At 31.6% G+C, this 22394-nt stretch overlaps 2 protein-coding genes across 4 annotated transcripts; one reads left to right on the top strand and one right to left on the bottom strand.

The window, feature by feature from the left end:
* The first annotated feature begins 1837 nt into the window (after positions 1 to 1837).
* Positions 1838 to 5866, top strand: LOC145168394 (Bromo-adjacent homology (BAH) domain-containing protein). 2 transcript variants are annotated; one of them, XM_079087227.1, is made up of 5 exons: positions 1838 to 2070; positions 3689 to 4031; positions 4862 to 4930; positions 5072 to 5213; positions 5656 to 5866. In XM_079087227.1, exons 1-5 carry the CDS (start codon positions 1998 to 2000, stop codon positions 5680 to 5682), a joined length of 654 nt encoding a protein of 217 aa, XP_078943353.1. In that variant the 5' UTR covers positions 1838 to 1997; the 3' UTR covers positions 5683 to 5866. The 2 variants fall into 2 exon arrangements, with proteins under 2 accessions (XP_078943353.1, XP_078943358.1); XM_079087232.1 differs by having other exon boundaries at positions 1840 to 2070; positions 5072 to 5207.
* Positions 5867 to 6432: 566 nt separating this feature from the next.
* On the bottom strand, positions 6433 to 12366 carry LOC145168368 (protein STRUBBELIG-RECEPTOR FAMILY 8-like). 2 transcript variants are annotated; one of them, XM_079087224.1, is made up of 16 exons: positions 12052 to 12366; positions 11455 to 11587; positions 11052 to 11123; positions 10470 to 10535; positions 10291 to 10362; positions 10143 to 10214; positions 9828 to 9899; positions 9678 to 9743; positions 9531 to 9596; positions 9124 to 9425; positions 8625 to 8848; positions 8242 to 8513; positions 7772 to 7907; positions 7129 to 7271; positions 6877 to 7033; positions 6433 to 6746 (listed from the first exon to the last, which is right to left on the bottom strand). In XM_079087224.1, exons 1-16 carry the CDS (start codon positions 12149 to 12151, stop codon positions 6603 to 6605), a joined length of 2097 nt encoding a protein of 698 aa, XP_078943350.1. In that variant the 5' UTR covers positions 12152 to 12366; the 3' UTR covers positions 6433 to 6602. The 2 variants fall into 2 exon arrangements, with proteins under 2 accessions (XP_078943350.1, XP_078943352.1); XM_079087226.1 differs by having other exon boundaries at positions 11455 to 11540.
* Between the last annotated feature and the right edge of the window lie 10028 nt (positions 12367 to 22394).

The following is a 22394-nucleotide window of genomic DNA, read 5'->3' as shown; positions in this document are numbered from 1 at the left end:
GCGTCCCTAATCCATTTTCGGCGTTCTTTATATATGCTCGGAAGGGTAATGAGAAACCCTACAATCTCATCTAATCTCCTTCAACTTAAAATCATCCGAACTTAAATCCTAAATTCAATAAAAGGCCTGAAGCATCACTTTTACCATTATACCCTTGAAGTTCGGGTTCTAACTTGATCCATTAATGTCCATAAATCCCCGAATAGGAAACTTCTCTAAACCGGATGTTACAACTTCATACCTCGGGATCCGGATGTTACAAACTTGCTATAAGGTGTGACCCTATAGGATCATATGTTATTAGAAATATCATTCTATAATGACTCTTGGGCATATAAAATCTTTCACATGTCACGCGTTCATATAGATATCTTGAAGAGCAAAGGAATATTTGATCACTTATTTAAGGGTTGCACCACAACTTTAAGTTGTGAGTAACTATAGTACGTGCATTGGATGACACACTTTCTACTTATTACTAGTGAATATTGGATCATATAGTGTTGGTGACTTGTACAAGTAGGGGTTGTTGGAAGATAGTGCCCACAATCACAATAATTGGTAATGTTACTATACATAGTAGGGCCCTTTGGTTTACACACAAGGACAAATATTAGCAATAAATGACATGAGAGTTTTATTGTGCTCTAGTTTTTTAATTAATTAATGAGAAACTTGACTTAAGTGGTTTAAAGATTTGAAAGTCAAATCTTTTAGGATAATTATCAAACTTAGGATAATTACCCAATGACCAAGTAATTATCCCTAAGAGTTCAAAAACCCCACTCCCCTATAAACAGGGAGCCTTAGGAATGAAATTTAAGTGTTTTAAACCCTAGAAATTCCGTTTTCCTCTCAACCACTCTCGAAATCCTGAAACCCCTTTGGTCACGACGCGACCGTTCTTTGGTCGCGTTGCGAATTATGATCAGAACCTAATTGTTTAGGGTTTAGTGTTCTGCGGTTTTGGAGCTTGCCAATGGTTTCTTATCTACATTCCTTGGGTGCGACTTCGAAAGAGGAGTTATGGCTTGGACTCTTAGCAATCCTCTCTCCCTTAAGATCCAAGAATGTTTCAGAGGACTACAAGGCTATATTCTCTTGTTTATTCTATTTTATATTATTACATTAGATCTTGCTGAACATGGATCCACCTTTTGGCTTATGAGGTTTATTGTTTATTGCTTCCGTTGTGTGCCTTTGTGGCCTTTTAGATCTCTCATAACCCAACATCGATTAAGATTTGGTATATGTATCATGTATGAATATATTTTGGTCGACAAAGACTGGGTGTGTATATTTGGAAATGTTGTTTTCATTGTGTAGTAGACTACTTTAAAAGATGTATCATGTAAAGTGACAAAATATGGGAACGCGTGAATGGAAAATCAACACACATTTATATCTTTCTTATTTGGTACTTTCGGTTTCCTTGCACCAGATGTTATAGAGTTCCTTAATAGAGCCAAACGGGTCATGTTAGTAAAATTATGACCCCAAGGTCTATTTGTGTTTTAAAATAATTAGTTTCACCATCTAAAAAGGTTAACATTACAGTTTGTTGTCTGTTTATCCGCTGTATCTGTATAAAACTTTTGTGTTTTAATGAAAATGAAAATTATTAATAATTTGGTAAATGTAAAATTTGTTAAATAAGTCCATAAAAATAGGAATAAATTAAAAATATTTTTTTAAAGTAATAAAACATTTTTTTGGTTGCATAAATTTAGTGGATAAAGACTTGATATGTATTTTGGTATATGTATCATGTATGAATACATGAAAATTAGGTCGGGCTATAAATAACAAATTCCATTTTCATACACCTATCTGCAGAAACATTGTTCGAGCCCTCGAAGAATCACGAAAGTACACACAAGAATGACGTTACATTTTCGATTCCACCGTTGATATAACGCTTAAAATCCGTCATTACAAGCATAAACATCGCAATCGGAATCTTTTCCAGTTCAAAGATCTCAGATTTATTGTTAGCAATGGCGAAAACTCGACCAGGCAAGAGAGACTTGGAATTCTACACCATCAGAGGCACCAATAAAGTAGTCCGAGGTAATACATACAAACATACAACACGCGAAAGCATTTACTTGCTGAAATAGATTTCCTTTTCAGATTTTTAATTTGTCCTTCAGATTTTGTTTTAGGAACAAATGTTTGAGACTAATGGAATCATGACATAACGATGTACTTTCAAACCCTAGTGTAGTAGGTGATTTGAATACCCTTTGTTTATGTGAGACTTTATTATGTAAAATTTGTGTGTGGTTTGCATGTTTCCATCTGTAGTTGCTAGGGTAATGTAAGTAGGGCACTGGAATTACTAGATATGCGTGGTTTTGAAATTTTTTTCTCTCTTCAAAAGAGTCTTGAAAAGAGCCAGATTTGTTGTTTGAGTTTTTCTTTCCAAAAGAGCGCACATGTGGCCCCACATCTAGCTGGTGTAGGACACCAACAAGAACTACAACTGATTAGATTACAGTATATGGTTTTTTTCTTTTCTTTTGGTTTGAGTCCAGTTTCACTCTATATTCTCACAAAATTTATTTTGCTAGCTGAACTATAGTCAAACCTAGAACATGATAACTGGACTTTTGTGCGTTTGTGTGTGTAAAATTCACTTACAACTCTTTAGAAGCTGAAGTCGATTCTTTGTAGCATGTACACACACATTGTAGCTATATTAAACAATACATATGGATGAATTTGTGACTAGAGTTGCAAGCATAGGGTACTTGAGATAGAACTGAATAGAAATGCTTCTTTGTTTTATGAGTTTCTAGAGTAAAGAAATAGGAAATGTAATAATATTTTTTGCCCTAGTTCAAAAGAAAGTATTTTTTTTTTCATGTTTTCAAATTGGAGCAAAAGGGAAGAAAACTAACAATTTTATCATTATACTATATCTAAAGAAATGAAAAGAAAGTGTTGTGCTTTAACCTTTAGGTCAAGGTAGTTTTTTCATGATCTTTTTCTCTGAAGTCTTCTAAGTTTCTTCCTCGTCAAACTTCCCATATTTGTAATGAAATTTTTGAATAGAAAAGTAACCAAAACTTCCCTCGTTTCTTTCTTTTCTAAAAACCTCAAGAACAAGGAAACTTTTAGGTTCTTTCCTAAATTTTCCCTTTTGATCCCTCAGACACAATGTTGTAGATCAATTTTTAAGTTGGGAATCAATGGGAAAACCTCATTTCCTGACCTTCTCTATTAAATCGTTCTTTCTGCATTAAGTAAAAAAGAAACACCAATCTAAGGGGTTGTTTCTTTTTGACCTAAAGGGCTTAATGGACTAAGCACTTCACCTGAACAACTATACATGGTTGTTTCTTTGTGATTTAATCCGGACATAATGACTTAACCAAAAACCTAGCTGAATATATTAAAACACTAACCTATTTGCCTATTTTCCCTGTTTATTTTTTCCTCTCACGTTAAACTTGATGAATATTTGATTGTTGGAATATATGGGTTTAACGGTCATTTACTCTCATTCATACGGCCTATATGATCCGGAAAAGAAGCAAACCTTATGACTTATGTATAATAGTATACAACACTTTATCTAGACAAACATCATTACCCATATCTTTATATTTGTAGATAACAAACACTCTTTTAGGGAAGGGTTTGTGATTCTAGTTTATTGTTTTTTGATGATATGGTTTTGAAGCTGGAGATTCTGTGTTGATGAGATCTTCTGAGAACGAGAAGAACCCGTATGTAGCTCGTGTGGAGAACATAGAAGCAGATGTCAAAGGAAACGTGAAGGTTAAAGTTCGATGGTATTATCGTCCAGAGGAATCAATGGGAGGGAGAAGACAATTTCATGGGATAAAAGAGTTGTTTTTATCCGACCACTTTGATATTCAAAGTGCTCATACAATTGAAGACAAATGTATTGTCCATTCCTTCAAAAATTACACCAAGCTTGAGGATGTGGGACCCGAGGACTACTTTTGTAGATTTGAGTACAAGGCTGCCACCGGAGGGTTCACGCCTGACCGTGTTGCAGTGTAAGTTTTGAACAGGTTGTACTGTGTTTGATGTGTATTGGACTGGAACTGAGACTGATGCCAATGAGACAAAATTTTCAATTTATTTGTCCATCCCAAAGACGAAAATGCCCTCCTCATCTACATCGTTAAAAATAACCGTAGAAAGTTATAAATAGAAAAAAAAAGTCATGGAAAATGTATTTCAAGCATTTTAGTTAAGGGGACAATACTAGAAAAGCATTGTACTTTTATAATTTTATGGAATTAGCCATCTAACAATTTATGGTAGTGATTACACCATTATACTTTTTGACCATTTAAAAAAACATTTTTCCATGTTATTCGGGGAAAAACACAGAAAAGCGCAACGTACTTTTACCATGTTATCGATTTAGCCACCGAACTATTATTGTAATAAATTAATAATCATAAGAAAATGATACTTTCATGATAAAAAGGTGAAAGTATGTTGTGCTTTTCTGCTATTTCTGCCTTTTTTAAAACCTGCTAACTAGGAAAAAGAAATATAAAGCAGTCAAAAGTTAAATGGTAGAAGTACAAGGCATTTTTTTTGTGTTAACCGAAAACTAGTTATTAACCTTAAGTTATTCCTAAGTTGATAGATGAGACTTCACTATGATAAAAATTGAGTTCCAAAAATTTCAATTTTTTATTTGCTCTCATCTGTCCAAAAGACGTAAATGCCCTCCTCACCTTCATTATCAAAAATAGCCCTAGAAAGCTTGTCCCGTGTAACAAATGCATGCAGCCTCACTTTTTTAATAATTGATTAAATCATTTTTCCAATTTGAAGCTTCAAATTACTATTTTATGATTTTGTTTTGAAGGTATTGCAAATGTGAAATGCCATATAATCCTGATGACTTAATGGTACAATGTGAAGCTTGCAAAGACTGGTATGTCATTATTGAAAAATTTGTTTCATCTTCTGTTTCTTTCTCAATTCTCGTTACAATGTATTTGTAGCATTAAAATCAAATATATTCAGCAGTGATTAAAGTAAGCATTATACCATTTTATTGTGTTTGCAATTGTAGGTATCATCCAACTTGTTTGAATATGACTACTGAGCAGGCAAAGCAATTAGATAGCTTTACATGTTCTGATTGCTCATCTGAAGATGTTAAGAGACCTCCAAATAGAAATTCTGCATCTTCTCTGGTCAATGGCAAGGTCAAAGTCAGACTACTCTCCAACCCCCAAAAAATTAATCGCTTTAGATATTTTTTCTTTTTTACTTAATCTGTTAAGCTATATACGAGTGATTCTTTTTGACTTGATGCAGAAATAGCAATGTTTTTTAATTGATTTGTTCATTATAGAATCCTACTTTTATCTAAATCTATCCAGTTATATAGCAGCAGATAGAAAGCAATTTTCATTGCTATAATTTGGTAAAAAAAAATTACGTTATAAGAAAAAAGAAGTTGAAAAGTGCAATGCCTTAATATGAAAAAAATAATAATAATTTGAAAGTAAAATGCTGTAGTAGATAGAAATGTAAAGTATGTTGCTATTTCTCAAATATTTTTGTAAACACCATTTATTCAAATTGCATGGTTTGGGTGATGATCATTTTTCATGCGTCTGATTTGGTTGTCTTGGATTTTTAATTTTGCAGGGTGAACACAAGAGACAAAAGAGGTGATTTCAGTTGGTGTGGTTGAAGAGAGAGGGTTGTACCATGTGTTATGGGTGTTGTACAGTGCAGAAAAAAAACTAACTCAAGAGTCTTTTGGTTGGAAAACAGTTAGTGATGAGAAAATTGTAGGTTAAACTTTTTAAATTGTATTTCCGGATTTCTCCTTTCAAATTTGGTTGTTTCCTAGGCATGTGTGTGTTTCTTTCAAGTTTTTTTTTTTTTTGTCTACATGAAATGTTGTTTTGATAAATCATATTTAAAAAGTAGTATTTAAAAATCACAGCCACACTCGGAGAAATGGAAGGAAAACTATAAGCAAGAACAATTTTGTAAAAAGTTATATAACTTAAACCAGAACCCAAGTCATTCTTTTTGTATTAAGTAAATAAAAACATATGTTTGGAACAAAAAATTACACCTTATCGGACAAAGAAAAAATTACAAATTTTATTTTAGGTTTAATTCCAGTTCAATGTGTGTTGCAATATATTTTGTTTTATTTTAAAATTCCAAGATAATCTAAAACTAAAAAAAAAGTTTCCATTATTTCAACTCAGAAACTTGTACAAAGAGAGCAACCTACTCTTTTTGCTCTTAACGAATGAAATATGTCTGGTTGTTGTAAAAGCTTAGCGTTTGTACTTTGTGCCATAGAGATTCATAGTTGTACTACCCCATGCATGTATACTTGTACCTCAAGATACAACCAAAACCAAACATGCAAACAAAACAGCACATAACAAATGCAAACAGTGATACAATAAACCATCATGACAATATATATGCATAAAGTGGTTGTACTATGTGTTACAAAATTTGTACCCCGTTCACGGTATACTTGTACATGAAGCAACTAGCTTTTGATGTATATGAATTGTATCTATACAAATATTATACACATCACATTTAGAAATGAGGTTTATATGTTAATATAACATGTCGTGATCAGGGGTTTTGTATATGAATCCTGAGTCCCCATTAGATCGTTTGTTGGCCATGCTTGCCCTTTGCATTAAACGAACTAATGCTTGCACAACTTCAGACATGGGAGGCCGAAACTCTGGTTCGGGCTGCACACCAAAAAAATAGCAATGTACTTTCATTTGACTTTTATGTTTTCAAATTACAACATTAGCCTTTAAAAAAATGTAATGTATAAACGTGTGTGTGTGTAGAATAATTTGATTTGAAGAAGTTTACCTGAACACAAAGGGCAATGACATCAGCAAACCTAGACAAAGACTTGGCAGGATACATGCCATTGAGTGAAGGATCAACCATTTTAGCCAATAAGTCTATATCATGAAGTTGAGGGGTCGCCCATCTCACAAGTGATTGCTCAGATCTCACTCTCGAGCTACACGTTTATTTTAAAAAAAAATTAATTTTATTATTGCAATTTAAAAAATGGCTGAGAATATTTTTTAATTGGTTGAGAGTTTGTGTGTTTACCTGTCGAGTGGCTTTCGACCAGTCAAAAGCTCCAACATTACGACTCCAAAGCTATAAACATCACTTTTTGTAGTATAAATACCCGACAATGCAAATTCAGGGGCACTATAACCAAATGAACCCACTGTCTGTGTTGTTGATGTCTGTACAAAAGTCCTTCTTATTAGGATATTCTACTTTCAATTTTTTCTTCTTATTACGACATTATATTTTGAAAACTCTGTCTAATTAGTAATTATACTATATGAGTAGCCGGTGGGTAACTTGCTACTTTTTAAAAGCAATAATTTCAAAGTAAAATGAAAATACATTGCTATATGTAATTGTTAACTAAATATTTATTTTTGTAATATCTTAAGAATGACCAAATTTTAATTGTACAAACTAAACCCTTGAACTTTCTAGTTTTGTCCCAATCAGCCAACTTTTTGACTCCTTTGACCGGTCACTATGCAGATTGGGACGCCATGTCAGCATCTAAGCGGTCAAAGTTTGGCTGAGTGACTTGATTGTGACAGAATTAGAAAGTGAGTGACATGGCTTAAAAAGTTTGGCATAGTTAGTTGCTATTTTATGACATTAACCCTTCTTTTATACCTAAAAGTAGAAACAGAAATGTGTGGTGTGGGGTCCACCAATTTACCTCCCGCTGTGTGTTTGGTGTAAGAGCGGCTAAACCACAGTCTGATAAATGAGGGTTGAGCTCCTCATCGAGTAAAATGTTTGATGACTTGAAGTTTTTATGTACAACACATGGCATGCAAACTTCATGCAAATACCTATCAGACATACCAACCATTTAGGAGGTGGAAATAGAGATATCTTTAATTTTTTAGACAAAATTACATTTTTGTCCCTAACTTTATAGTCATTTTTTTTTGGATTTGGTCCAAAAATAAATATGTTTTGCCTTTTTGGTCCCTATGGTGCCATTTCTTAACCTTTTTGGTCCTTGAGCCGTCTAAATTAACATCCCAGCAGTTAATATAAGAAAATGAACATTATACTGTGTCTCTTTCATAGGGACCCAAATCCAATTCCTTTTTGGACCAAATCCAACAGAAATGACCATAACACAGGGACGAAATTGTCATTTACTCGTTAGTGACATACTCTAGGGCTCGAGCTGTGCCGAGTGCTACTTTAACACGTGCATTCCATGTGAGGGACTTGTTCTGCTCATCACCAAAATGCAACAAATCATGCAAACTCCCATTTGCAATGTATTCATAAACCAAAAGGCGTTGTCCATGCTCTACACAATATCCTTCTAACAGAACTATGTTTGGATGCCTTAGTCGTGACATATTTGAAACATTTGCTACAAAATTATCTTCATCTTGTAGTGACAATGCTGAATTATCTATTTTCTTGATGACCATCATCTATGTGACAATTAAATTTACCAACAAAAATAATTATGTTATAGACATAAAAAAAAGAAGCTCGACAAAGATCTGGAGCACCAGAATAAATAAATAAATAAATAAATATACCTTCCCTCTGGGGAACTCTGCTTTGTAAACACGACCTAAAGAGCCTTCACCAATTATGTTTTCTTGACTGAAACTGTTGGTTGCTGTTTGTAAAGCTGCAACTGTGTATGGGATTGATGTTATAGGAGACCCAACACTCTTTGTAGTTGTAGACCCATAATTTTGTATCTCAAACGTGTTTTCTTCTGTTGGTTTTACCCACTGCTCTTGCATTTCTGTATTAACTGCAAACAAACAGTGAACGCATTTTACTCCATGAATGTTTTCAAATATTCCCTCTTTGGGAGGAGGGTATTCATGTCTTTTTGCAGGTCTGGACAGGCTTTCTAGTTTCTACAACTATTTTCAATGATGAGGATGAGGAGGGTATTTATGTCTTTTCCACAAACGAGAGAGATCCATAGCGAATTTTTGTCCCATCGACACATGTTGTAGTTCTATCATGTCATGTCATGCATAAAAAACAAGGCTTAAAGAAGATGGTAAGAATATTTCTCACCACTGAGTGGATGGCTTTCTGTAGAAGTTTTATGACCCTTTTCCGTTTTTACCCCTTTTCGAAGGCAGAAGACGAGTAAAAGAAACCCTAAAAAGAGCAAGAGTGCAGAACACAAACTTATGCCTAAAATAGCTCCAATCCTCAGCTTTTTCTGATTACTACTTCTTGACAGTTGACCATTAGAGCCTGTAGGCACACTTGGAAGAGAATGGCTTCTATTGTTATTGATTATAAGGGGTGAAGGTGGGGTGTATGGAGGTGGAAGAGGAGCAGGAGCATTCTCAAATGAATTTCCATCATATCTGTTTCATTTCAACAAAAAGATAAATCTCATAATAACAAAAACAATAACAATAACAATGGGGTAAGGGGATAAGTTATTACACGTATCAAGTTTAATAGCTTACATGAAAGTAGGTATAGAGAGAAGCTCCTTTGGTATCCATCCAGTGAAATTGTTGTTTGCTATATTTCTGTTAAGGAGAAAACATATAAGATATAATTGGAACAATTTAAGAACACAACAAAACAATATGAGAGTTTGTGAAACTTACATATTTGTCAAAGGTAGACTAGAAAGGGAACTTAAAGAACCAGTTAATTGATTGTTCTGTGCATGACTGAAATTTTTAAAAAGTATCATTAGAATTTTGGACATATTAAGCCAATAATTAAGCAATGGGTAGTGATAAATATAGGCTCACAATGTAGAAATGTTTGACAATGAACTGATGGAATTTGGTAGATCTCCAGTGAAGTTGTTATGTGAAAGATCCCTGCATTTACATGTAAATGTATCAGATCTAGTCATAAAGAATAGTGTATAATTGGGTAGATTTTTCAAAGTATAAGGCCTTAATAAGAAAAAAAGTGAAATGAAAAATACTGTAATACAAAGATATGAAAGTAAGATGCTATAAGACATAAATAAATGAAAGTATGTTTCTATTTCTTGCATTTAGCCCAAATATAGATGCATATATAAAATGTGGTCTGTAAGTATTGCAGTTTGAACTTACAAAGTTGCAAGGCTAGTGAGATTATAAAAAATATTGCCAATATTCTGAGAGAGCATATTGCTACTAAGATTCCTGAAACCAAGATTAACTGGATTAAACATTGTGGAAAATAACATTAGATCATGTATATGTGTGTTATGGTGCTCACATGTAATTCAGATTAAACATCACAGCAATGGAATAAGGAAGACTTCCACTTATATTGTTGTTTGCAAAATTCCTGCATGCAACAACAAATGTGTATTCGCATAAACTTGATGAATATTTTTAATAAAAACTGGTAAATATTGAAAGTAAAAAAGGATCCGAGAAATGATTAAATATTACAGGCTGGTAAGATTTGGTGGTAACTGATATGGAAGTGTGTCATGAATGTTGTTACCACTTAAATCCCTACAAAAAAAACACCCAAAATGAAACTTAAATTAGGAACATATAGCCTATTTTTGTTACACAGGACAAGACATGATATGACATGACATGACAGAACAAATTGTACTGTGTTTGCCTTGCATTGTTTGCCTTGCATGGGACTGATGTCGGTCATGTCATGACATGACATGACAGAACAGATTGTACTGTGTTTGCCTTGCATGGGACTGATGTCGGTCATGTCACGTCATGCATGACAGAACAGATTGTTCAGTGTTTGCCTTGCATGGGACTGATGGCGGTCATGTCATGTCATGACATGACATGACAGAATAGACTGTACTGTGTTTGCCTTGCATGGGACTGATGTCGGTGGGGCAAAAGTTGCACTTTTTTATTCTACCAAAAAAGTTGGGACAAGGGCGCACTCTCAATCTATTGTCTGTGTAAAAGACAAGAATGCCCTCCTCATCTGTATCATCGAATATAGCCCTAGAAAGATTGGCAAGTATGGTGAATTTAAAGATGTGTTCTCACAATGTTTTCAGTGACATGAAGCTTGATAACAAGTATCCCAATGTACCATCAAGTCCTAACCCAGGAAGTTCACTGTGTTAAGCCAACAATGATGAATCTTATTAGTTGAATGAGTGTTAAAGAAATAGCAATGTACTTCCATTTATTTCTTTATTATCGCATCCTATTTTTGTTTCTTTCTATTGCAACATTGTAATTCCAATTTTCTTTTTTCTTATTAGGACATTATACTTTGAAAAATATATATTTTTTAAAATTTAAATTATAATGATGTGATGGAAAGAAAGGAAAGTAGCATGCTATGATTTAAAAAAAAAACATAAATGAAAGTACATTGCTATTTCTTGCATCTGATGCATCTAAGCCTTGCAAAATAACTCTATTCTGGAAAAATTTAACTCACATGGAAACAACAGATGTACCCTGACAGGTAACCCCTCTCCATGACTCTCCACATGGATCACCAGCATTATTTTTCCAGTTAGTTAGCTGGGCAGCATTGTTCAAAGATGAGTACAAAACCCCAAGTGCTTGAACTGCAACCAGACAACTTTTTTTACATGAAAAGATTCTAAATGAAAGAAATTACTCTCTTTTCATGGAGATGATTTCAATAGTGATGAAGTTAGTAGTAAACTTGGTTTTAATCTGATTTAGCTTGGATACCAGGTTTTGATGAAAAAACGAACCATTATATCATAAAAACTATTGAATCAATCATCAATGGCTATACATCCGCATAGGCCCAAGGTTCCATATGAATCACAAACAAACACACACAAACTCTGTAAAACACATTTTATTTACCCAAAACCCTCAAGTTCGAGTTTGAACGACTCAAAACCCAATTGAAGCATCAAAACACGTTGTGAAAAACAGAATTTTAATCCAAACTAACCACAATTCGAATTAAAACAACTCAAAAGTACCAAATCAGTCGAGATCAAACCAAAAATGAACAACAAAATGAAAATGAAACTAGTGTTAGTAGTGCAAATACCATCAGTTGGATCAGTAATGGCTTCAACACAGCTCAAGAACATGAAGATCACGGAAACGAACTTCAACATCAAAACGCGTTGGAAGCTGATTTTAGCCATTTTTTGAACTGTCGTGATCAAAGCATGCAATAACAGAGCCGTTGAAGGGAAGAGAAAGATGCAGGTTTCGCCATTGTTATGACCACTGGCATATTAATGGCATTGTGAGAAAGAAACGGAAGAGAGATTTTGGAATAATGGCGAGAGAGAGAGAGAGAGAGAGAGAGAAGCAGGCAGTTGAATTAATATGAAGAGAGGGAGAAGTGTCGGCGAACAAAAATGGGAACTAATAAATATTGTGATTTGTTTGTTATATTTGGAGGTAATGTTAGATCCGTTTTTATAGCCGGGTATCTATCACGTGTAAACGGGTCGGATCGTAAAAGTGTGTTATATTAATTTGATTTTATCAAACTTTATTAAATTCAAGTTTTAATCATAAATATATAAAACAGAGAGTCAATTGAGTTTGATATTATAAAGTTGTTGGCTCGACTTTGACAACGAACCAACGGAGGTCAATTTTTGTATGTCGGTTGAGTTAAACCTTTTTAGTCAGTGTATTAAATATAATTATAAAAACTCTATTATCTAGAGTAATAATATATTCTTCATATTGTGCATTAAAAATATATATTTTATACCGTTTCTGTCAATTTGACTAAGTTTCTATTTAGTTAAACTTTATTTATGTATTTAAACTGTTAAATAAATTAGTATCCAAACGGACGTAACTTTTCAAAATTGTTAAATTTAATTACTATGTTTGGGTGGGGTTTCAGTTTACTTTGTATTAGCATATACAATTTTAATAGACAGTTTTAAACTATTAAAATAAATTATTTAAATTTGTTTTACAAATTGCAGAGTTTGAATCGTGATCGAGAGTAAAGTTAGAAGTTAGAACTTACATAAATAAAAAAGATATTCATTAAAATAACTCTATTTTATAACGAGTCTTATATCTTTTATCACAAAATGACCATCTACCTCACTAAAAACGTTTCCTGATTCGTAAGATTATTTTTCTTACACAAAAGATACATTTTTATAACAAAACATCACGAATATAATATTTTTTGTGAAAACATTGTTTCCACTCGCAAGTATTTTTATATTTTCGCAATTTTTTCACGTATAAACGTTTGCTACCTAAAATGCTAAAATTATTAACGAGATGAGTTGAGTCAATGGGACAACAAAGGCCTACAATATTCATATTAAGTTGGTTTACAAGAGCACTTATTATGTATGTTCTTTTTACAAAACAGTCGTCCACATTCTTCCATAGGTAATACTTAAAACCGCATTTGCAAGGATATTACATTCGTTCATCGGAAAACCCATATATTCTTTTCATGTTAATTCAGAATGGGTGTAAGAATTGTTGAGCCAAGAGGTCGGGAAAGGAGTAAAGAAGATAAGTTTGTGCCATTGTTGCGATTTCTTGATCTTGCCCACAAAAAAAAAAGATTCTTTTCATGTTAATTAATAAAAGGAATGTCATAAATTATTAAAATTAAAAAAAAAATGATTATCTAGTAAATAGAGGCTAAGACATGTAAGTTTTTCGACCCCAAAAGCTTTGACCACAAATGGGTTCCATGGAGAGGCTAGAAAGAAAGGAGCATCCGACGATGTACGCTAAGCCAATAGCAAGTGAACCTCTAGTGAGAGAAATCTAATAGAGGTGGCCAAGAAAGAACATGAAGATCAAGGAACATAAATACAACACTCCTAAACATAAATACAACACTCCTAAACTATTTCTTCCGTTTCCAACAAGACTTAAGCCTTTAATCTTTTGTTAGATGTACCTTTCCACCAATAAGTGATACTGTTGGGCTACAAGTATTTACTTTTGTCTTCTTTTCTTTCTTAATAATGAGATTTATATATGAAAAGTAAACTCACAATTCACGATTTTGAATTGCCCAAGAATGATGGTCGTTTGTTGGGTAAAAGGAAAAAAGAAAAGTTGCATGTATAATATGGTATTTTAGTGACTAATTTTAAAAAAAATATCAAACTATGGAATCAATTATAGAAGTTTAGTTTATTCGATTAATAGTGACTAACTTAAAAAAATGTCAAACTATGGAATCAATTATAGAAGTTTAGTTTATTCAATTAATGTTTTTTTTAATGTCTGTTTAGTGGTTAGAAGTTATTATCACCAAGTTAGTAAAAATCATCAGTGCCCAGATTAGATACCGAATTAGAACCCATGACCGTCAGTTACCAAGTAGGTTAGTCCCACATTTGTAATAGAAAGCAGTGTGTTGCGAGGGAATTGAACTCATAACCTCTTCTTCAACTACTTTTATTTGCCTAGTTTGAAGTTGTATGTTTACGGATGAAGCAATAAATTTGTATTTTCTATAGAAGCGAATAAAAATAATTGATGTACATAACGTTCAACCCAGCTATTATTTTGACATTTCAAAGGGAAACGTATATTGACATTTTGCATAATATCCACGGGGGATGAGGATTGAGGACACATCACCAAATATTGATACGTACATTCGATGTTAAATATTTGTAGCACAAATACTTTGTTTGTTTTAAATTTTATTAAGTATTTTTATCTATTATATTTAAACTTCTTAATGTTATCAGGTATTGTTGTTTGTTATATCCATTTTTATAGGAAAAGATCGTTTGATTCGAATATATGTGAATGCAGACACAATTACCAAAAAGCTATTAATAACAGCATACATTTATAAAAAAATTAATATTGTATATCTAGAAAAAGGTTAAATACATAGCTATGCAATCATATTTTGCTATTTATCAATTTATGCAACAAAAATATATCTTTTAAATAAATTAGGTAGCCACCTTTTAACATATTACTAAAAATTGATAATTGATGCATAGATAAATTGGTAAAAGAAAATTTGTATTGCTGTAGTTAGTAACAACCTAAAACGTTGTTTCATAAATGTATAACAAGTCATTTTAATTAAAAAGTTGGTAAAAATAACAAATAATTAAATAAATATGCATTTAACCCTACCTTGTTCTTTAGATATATCACAATCATCACCACCATCACCGTCACAGTCGCCTTCTTTGGCCCCCTGTCACCACCATTGTTACCATGGCCCATCACCACTTTCATGTCAAAATTAGGTACATTAACAAATAACATTATCATTATCTTTATCATATCTACAATAGTGACATCAGGAATCTTGTCCATTCATATTTGTAATGCCTTTGTTTTGAAACTAATGGTCACGTCGATTATGATATAGAGTTCATGAAAAGAGTTTTAATGATATTAAACTACTATTGTTATTGTATATATTTAATTCTTTGTTATAATAGTAATATGATTTTGATTTTTAACACATGTGCATTCATATATTTTTTATTAGGGAGGATGAATTATTGAAATAAAGTTTATCATCTTGTGAACGCACAGAAAAAAGTTGGTCAGCAAAGCAAAGTAGATTTAATTTCTTTTGTATTTTCTATTTCGATGTAAAACAAAAGACTATGTTTTGTCGACAGGGATTAGGGATATATATTTTGTAAAAGGTTTATAAACACAAAAAATAACAAAATATTTTAGAAAAAAAAAATCATATGTTAAGCAATATATTTTAATGCAGAATGATAATATTCTAATTTTCATATGTTAAAGCAATGTATTTACACCATTGGCCCATTTCTTTTACACACGAAATTCTTTCTTTGAAGGTAATAAATAAAATTTACAAGTAACCTATGGGACTCTACACGAACACATGGGCCAAACCGAGATGCCATCTTCTATTCTAATAAAACAGTACATTAGATGACACATGACACCATCTTAGTCCATCCCTCTTGGCTTTTCCCGCTCATTTGACCTAACTGAAATTCCAGAATTGCCCTTTATGTTATTAATCACTGAAAAGTCGAAAAATTATAAAAATCTTTTTATAAATCGGTAAATATTTAAATCAGGAAATCATGATATTTGAAATTTGAATTTTCAATTATACCATATAATTCTGCAACAAATATGGCAGAAAATAAATGTTAAACTCTATCACTCCCAAAAAATCAGCAAATCAAAATTCAATCCCAACAAATCAGCAATCGAATATCAGTCGGATATATATACACCTTTACATGCGTGCTTACCTTCCTGTTTCACTACGCATAGATCAAACTTTATTCATCAGGTAAGGAGACTACATTGTTTACTCTGTGTTTTTAATATATCGATGGTATACTCATAGATTTATCGCTCTTTTTTTTGTGGTTGTAGTGTGTTTTTCCTATATCCAGGGTATATACTCATCGACTTTTTAGTTTTGGACTGCATAATCAACCAGGTCAGTTTACTGTTTTTTTAATCTGTTAACCCTGCTTTTTATAACCTGTTTTCCCTGTTTTTTATAAACTGTAATTAATAACACATATTTTTTCCTAAATGTATTTAATTGTTTTAATTGTTTTTTATAAACTGTTTGATCATGTACCTGTATCACGGATTGTTGAATAGCAATGTATTTTATAAACTGTTGATCATGTTTTTTCCTTATGTATTTTAACTCATTTATGTACCCATTACTCACTTAAAGAAATTATAACATTGTGTATTTCTATCGATCAAAATCAGTTAAATAGCAATGTACTTTTTTTTAAGTATATGTTTTCTTTACGAATTTTTTGATTATATTTAAAAACTTTTTTTGTTAAATATACTTTTTTTTAATTTTCAAGGTATAATGGAAGATATTACTCCATCAAAGGAGATTGACTCAATCAAGGACGGTTTCACAATTAAGGTTCGCATCATACGTCTTTGGACTCAAAAGTCAAATTTTGATGCAAATGACACATACTCGATTGAAACGATTCTGATGGATGAGGAGGTATAACATGCATATATTCAATTATTATTTTTATAAAAATTTATTGATATTTGTAAATTAATTATTTTTTAGGGAAGGAAAATTCATGCATCTTGTCTGAAGAAATGGTTTCCTAAATTCCAGCGCTATTTAAAAGAGGATACTTCATTATACATCAGGAAACCTAATGTCGCACCAAATACTTCAAACTTTAACTTTGCTGATCCGGACAAAAACTTACTTTAAATCCCGATACAACTCTAAAAGAGTGTGAAAACTTTTCTGGTTCTGCACATGGGTTTGCTTTTGTTGACTTCAATACGATTCTTTCTAACAACATCCTGGAGTCAAACTCTATTGGTTGGTTTTTTTAATATTAATTTTTCTTATATAACATCCTGCTTTCTTTCTTTTTATTATAAATTCATAATTTTTATTAACTTAAGCATGTGTTTTGTTGCTTTTGTAGATATTATTGGACACATTTTTTAATATGGGCGTATGGACACCTCGGAACAAGATAAATCAAAACACAAAATGCTCATGCATCTTCAAGATATAGAGTATTCACCATTATTATAAACAAATAATATATTTTCTTTTAAAATATCTACATTATTTCTTTATTTTTTCAGGGATACTAAGCTTAAGGTAACTTTGTGGGGTCATAATGCATACTACATGCATGATTTTCTTGCTAACAATAATAGTCTTGCTCCAATTGTTGTTATTGTTCAATTTGCCAAAGTGGAGTTTATTAATGGTTTGCAATTATATTTAACAACCATTTTTTAGAATTTTATATTTATAATTTAATAATCAATTTTATTTTTGCAGATCGTCCTTTTACATCCACTTACTTTGATGTTAGTAGGTTGTTCGTAAACAATGATATCGATGAAATTACAATCTACAAAAACAAGTATTTTGATTTATAATTCCGTTTGTATTATCATATTTACTTATTTCATACTATAATAAATGTAATACCTTTCTTTTTTATCAATGAACAGATTGATATCTGAAAATGGACAACAACTTTCATCAAGTGGAATCAAGATGATTGCATCAAAACAAGACACGGAACACGATGACTTTCTGAAAAATAATTTGTTTTCGAATATTGATAATGTGTTTGAACCTTTGGAGGTACTTTACGTTATTTTTAAATTTGTTACTTTAATGCACTTTTATTTTTAAATTTTAAAAGTTTAAGAAACAAACATAGTATATTGTTATAACGAAACTAACATACACTGGCATAAACTAAAATTTTCTTAACATTAAACATTATTTAAATTTCCAGGAAAAACGGTTGTTATTGTTGGTACTGTTAAGGGAATACGTCAAAACATACGTTGGTATTACCTTGCTTGTAGCAACTGCAAAAAGCCAGCAAAACAAAAAGAGTCTTCTACTGATAAGGTTGATGGTTCTCATGAAGTGGTTGAAATCGTTACTTATGAATGTGCTAATCCTAAATGCAAAAATATCAAAATTTCGGTTATTCCAAGGTATTACATATTTATTTTATATAAAAAAACAATATATGTTTATCATAATTGTGTAATATAATATGATTTTATACTTTATTTAGATTTAAAATCCCACTTCGGGTTCAAGATAACACAGGAACCTTAACTTTAACCTTATTTGATCGCAAAGAAGTTGTTTAAATATACAACTAAAGAGTTGTATGATAAAAACAAGAAGGTATTATTTTATAGTTCTAAATTACTTCTTTATGTTATACAATTATATATTTATACACAAATTTTCTAACAATATTTATTTATATTTTAGCTTGGCATCAATTTGGATTTGTATCCAATGGAGTTGAAAGTTGTGGTGGACAAAAAGTTGGCGATTAAAATTGATATCTCAAGTTACAATGTCACTAATAAAAGTAATATTTATGGGATATCAAGATTAACCGATAATGCAGACATAATTGATCAACTGGAAAAAAAGAATATTATTCCACATGTTATTTTCAACAATTATATTTAGTTTTTACCACTTAGACCCAACAATATCTGACTCAATAGCATTTTGTTTTTGATCTGATGATGCAGCCTGCTAATTCGGATTCATTCATGATTGGTTCTTCAGATATTGGTTCCCAAGAGACCAAAGTTGTCAAGGTTGTAGTTTTTAAATTATAATTTTGAAGTATTATGTTTTAATGTATAACAACTAACTAAATTTTTTTTCTAGGATTCTTTTTCACAGACAGGTGACAATTTAACACCTTGTGCCAAGGACAACTCAACTGCAACAAGTCCTACAAAGTTCATTTCTACACCAACTGAGTTGAAAAGAAACCTTGCTACATGCATAGATCTTGATGAAATGGAGAATTTGTCAACATCTAAGTCTGCTCAATTGTTACCACCGGATGAACAACCAATGCCTCTTTTGGTCCCCAAGAAATAAAAGTAAATGTATTTTACTTTTACAAACAATCTTACTTCATGGTTAATTTTTTTTTCTGCACCATAGACTCTTAAGCCGTTTACATTTTTAGGTGGATTGGTTTTGAATGGTTTTTGTTTGGATTTGATGGTTTTTATATTTATTTCTTGAATATACATTGTGTTATTTTTTTCATTCCTATAATGTCGTTTACTATGTTATTTTGATTTTGGTAGAACTGATTTTATACAACATTGCTTTTATCTCCCAAATGACTATTATTTATTCAATATTGGATAATATAACATCTTATTATGACTTTATTCTTCATTCGAAAGTATTCATTAAGGAGTAAACATTAACCTAGGGATTAATACAATAAATAGCAATGTACTATCATTTATTTGTGTATAGAAAAAATAAAAGTATCATGATATTAGACATCAAATATAAACATTAAGTGGTATTACGTATTTGTTATTGAACATCACCAAAAAAAAATCCTTTGATAATAACATTGTGTATTTCTAACTGTATTTAACTAAGTTATTTACCCATAATTTAGTTTTAAGGTTCTTCTACTTGATAAATTCATGTCTCCAATTCAAAATCATATATGTACTTTTATTAGTTGTTGATTATAGCAATGTAATTTCTGCCAAAAGAACTTTATTTTTACACTTATATCATGGATTGTTCAATGTTCAATTTGAAACGTAATTATTATACAATGCCTAAATTGCCCCTCCACTATCAATATAATCTTTAATCAATCAATTGTAGAATTTACATTATCTATGTATTTAACAAACTTATTTACTAATAACTCACTTAAACAAATGTTAAAATTGTCTATTCTATCAATCAAAATCAGTTAAATATCAAATTACCTATATCAGGATTTGTGTAATTAAAATAACTATATGTTTTGTTTTTAAATATTTTAAAATGCCTAAAATGCCCCCTCCCACTATTAAGATAGTCTTATTTACTAATAACTCACCCAAATTGCCCTTAAAGTTTGATTCTGAATTTGTACATAACGTTTCTAAAAATGTTCTTCAAGTTCCTAATTTAGTTTTAAGGTTATTATACTTGATAAATTCATGTCTCCAATTCAAGATCCTATATGTACTTTTATTCGTTGCTGATTATAGCAATGTAATTTCTGCCAAAAGAACTTTATTTTTAATCTTATAAAATGCCTAAAATGCCCCTCCCACTATTAAGATAGTCTTTAATCAATTAAGTCAGATATTCGCTGTGGATGCACTCTATGTTGTTCTTGATTTTTTTTTTTTAATTTCATATTATGTACAATTAATGGCGTTTTACAATATTTTAATTTAAGACTTTTATATTTAATATAAATAGTATTTGTTTGTATTTTAATTTATCAATGTTATATAACTATACAATAAATATATTTTTTATATTAGGCTACATAAAAAAAATATTTTAATGAAATAATTTTTTAAAATTTGACATACTTACACAATATGATAAAAACTAAATATAATAATAATTAATCATTACACCCGCCGTCGTTCAACTTGAACCTCCCCTGTACCCTGGACGTAATCGCGACTGATGTGTTTACGGCGTGCGTCGATGTCTCTTCATCTCTAATTGATCATCTATTTAAACCCTCCCTGTATATGTAAACTCTCATTCTTGCATTTTCATCACCATCAAAAGATAACTTCGAATTTCTCATCCTCTGTGAAAAAAATCCGACGAACAATGGCAACAAACATGAATGTCAATCCATGGGCAAAGCCGAGGTATCAACTATGGACTGTAAGCAGTGAGCAACCAAAAAACACACCGATTGTAGAGTATGGCAAAGGAAACGACAAGAGGTTCACCATTAGAGTTGTCCATGGCGAATATTTTACTGATTATCCATGTAAAGCATATGAAAAAACAAAAGTTCACTTTATTACTTTTGTCAACATCGATTTGCTTGACATGGATTTGCTTGGTAGTTTTTCTAAAAGTTTGGGTTATACAACTATGGGATATTAGTATCATATGCCAACTGAACAACATTCTGGTTGTCAATGACTCCAATTTTGGATGATGATGCTTTGGGAAATTTCAAAGCAATGGTTAGGGCACATCAATTCTATGAGATTGAACATCTGTATGTGGAACACAAGCCAGTATATGTGCCAACCAATTTTCCCCACTCCATGATGAACTCACCAGCCAAAAGAGTTGAGAAGCTTATTCATCTCTTTGTAACTAAACACCCAATGTCAATAGTTGATGATGGAATAGCATACATCAAGCATATGCTATACATGACCATTCCCAGAGGAAAGATGGAAGATGCAATGGACATAGTTAAAGAGAATGTTATTTCATGGAAAAACTTAGTGTAGGTAACTGTTATCTCTTTTTTTTATGAAGTTACATATTTCATGGTTAAGACATTTAGTAATTATCTTTTGTATATTGGGTGAATATATGTCACACCCCCGAACCAGACGGCGGAAACGTCTGTGGGCTCGTGTGACTATAAATTGAAATATCATCACAATGAATATGCATGAAGCATAACACAATAGTCACCAACATTACATATTACAACTTGCATTGTTCACATCAACTACATTGTTTAACATTACATAATTCGAAAACATAAATTGTACGATAATTGACACGTGCATAAAAGACATCCCAAAATATTCTTGATGGTTCTTCAGCTTAACGTTTACCTGAGAATACAAGTTATTTTGAAAACGGTCAACATATATAATGTTAGTGAGTTCATAAGCATGTTTGATTGAAAAACTTTGTATTGGGTGCATAACCCAGAAAATCCGATATTTTCTGTAAAATTCTTTGAAAAAGATGTAATGACCAAGTATAAATGTATGTGTGATTTTCATTGTAAAATCATGTGTAAATGAAAAGTCCAAATTCCTTGTATTATATCTGTTATGAGGAAAGGTAATGATAATAGTGTTTCCCCCAGAAAATCCGATATTTTCTGATTTATAAAAATGTTATAGTTCTTGCGT

This window comes from Lactuca virosa, chromosome 1, assembly GCF_052849685.1.
Source record: "Lactuca virosa cultivar CGN04683 chromosome 1, Lactuca_virosa_CGN04683_v6, whole genome shotgun sequence".
NCBI lineage: Eukaryota > Viridiplantae > Streptophyta > Magnoliopsida > Asterales > Asteraceae > Lactuca > Lactuca virosa.
This window is presented reverse-complemented; position numbering and strand designations above follow the sequence as displayed.

Coding starts and splice junctions, on each gene's coding strand:
- LOC145168394 (XM_079087227.1), top strand. CDS start 1,998: ATGGCGAAAACTCGACCAGGCAAGAGAGACTTGGAATTCTACACCATC. Junction 2,071..3,688: donor CACCAATAAAGTAGTCCGAG/GTAATACATACA, acceptor ATGGTTTTGAAG/CTGGAGATTCTGTGTTGATG. Junction 5,214..5,655: donor TGGTCAATGGCAAGGTCAAA/GTCAGACTACTC, acceptor TTAATTTTGCAG/GGTGAACACAAGAGACAAAA.
- LOC145168368 (XM_079087224.1), bottom strand. CDS start 12,151: ATGGCTAAAATCAGCTTCCAACGCGTTTTGATGTTGAAGTTCGTTTCC. Junction 9,426..9,530: donor CTCTCTATACCTACTTTCAT/GTAAGCTATTAA, acceptor GAAATGAAACAG/ATATGATGGAAATTCATTTG. Junction 6,747..6,876: donor TCATTGCCCTTTGTGTTCAG/GTAAACTTCTTC, acceptor TTTGGTGTGCAG/CCCGAACCAGAGTTTCGGCC.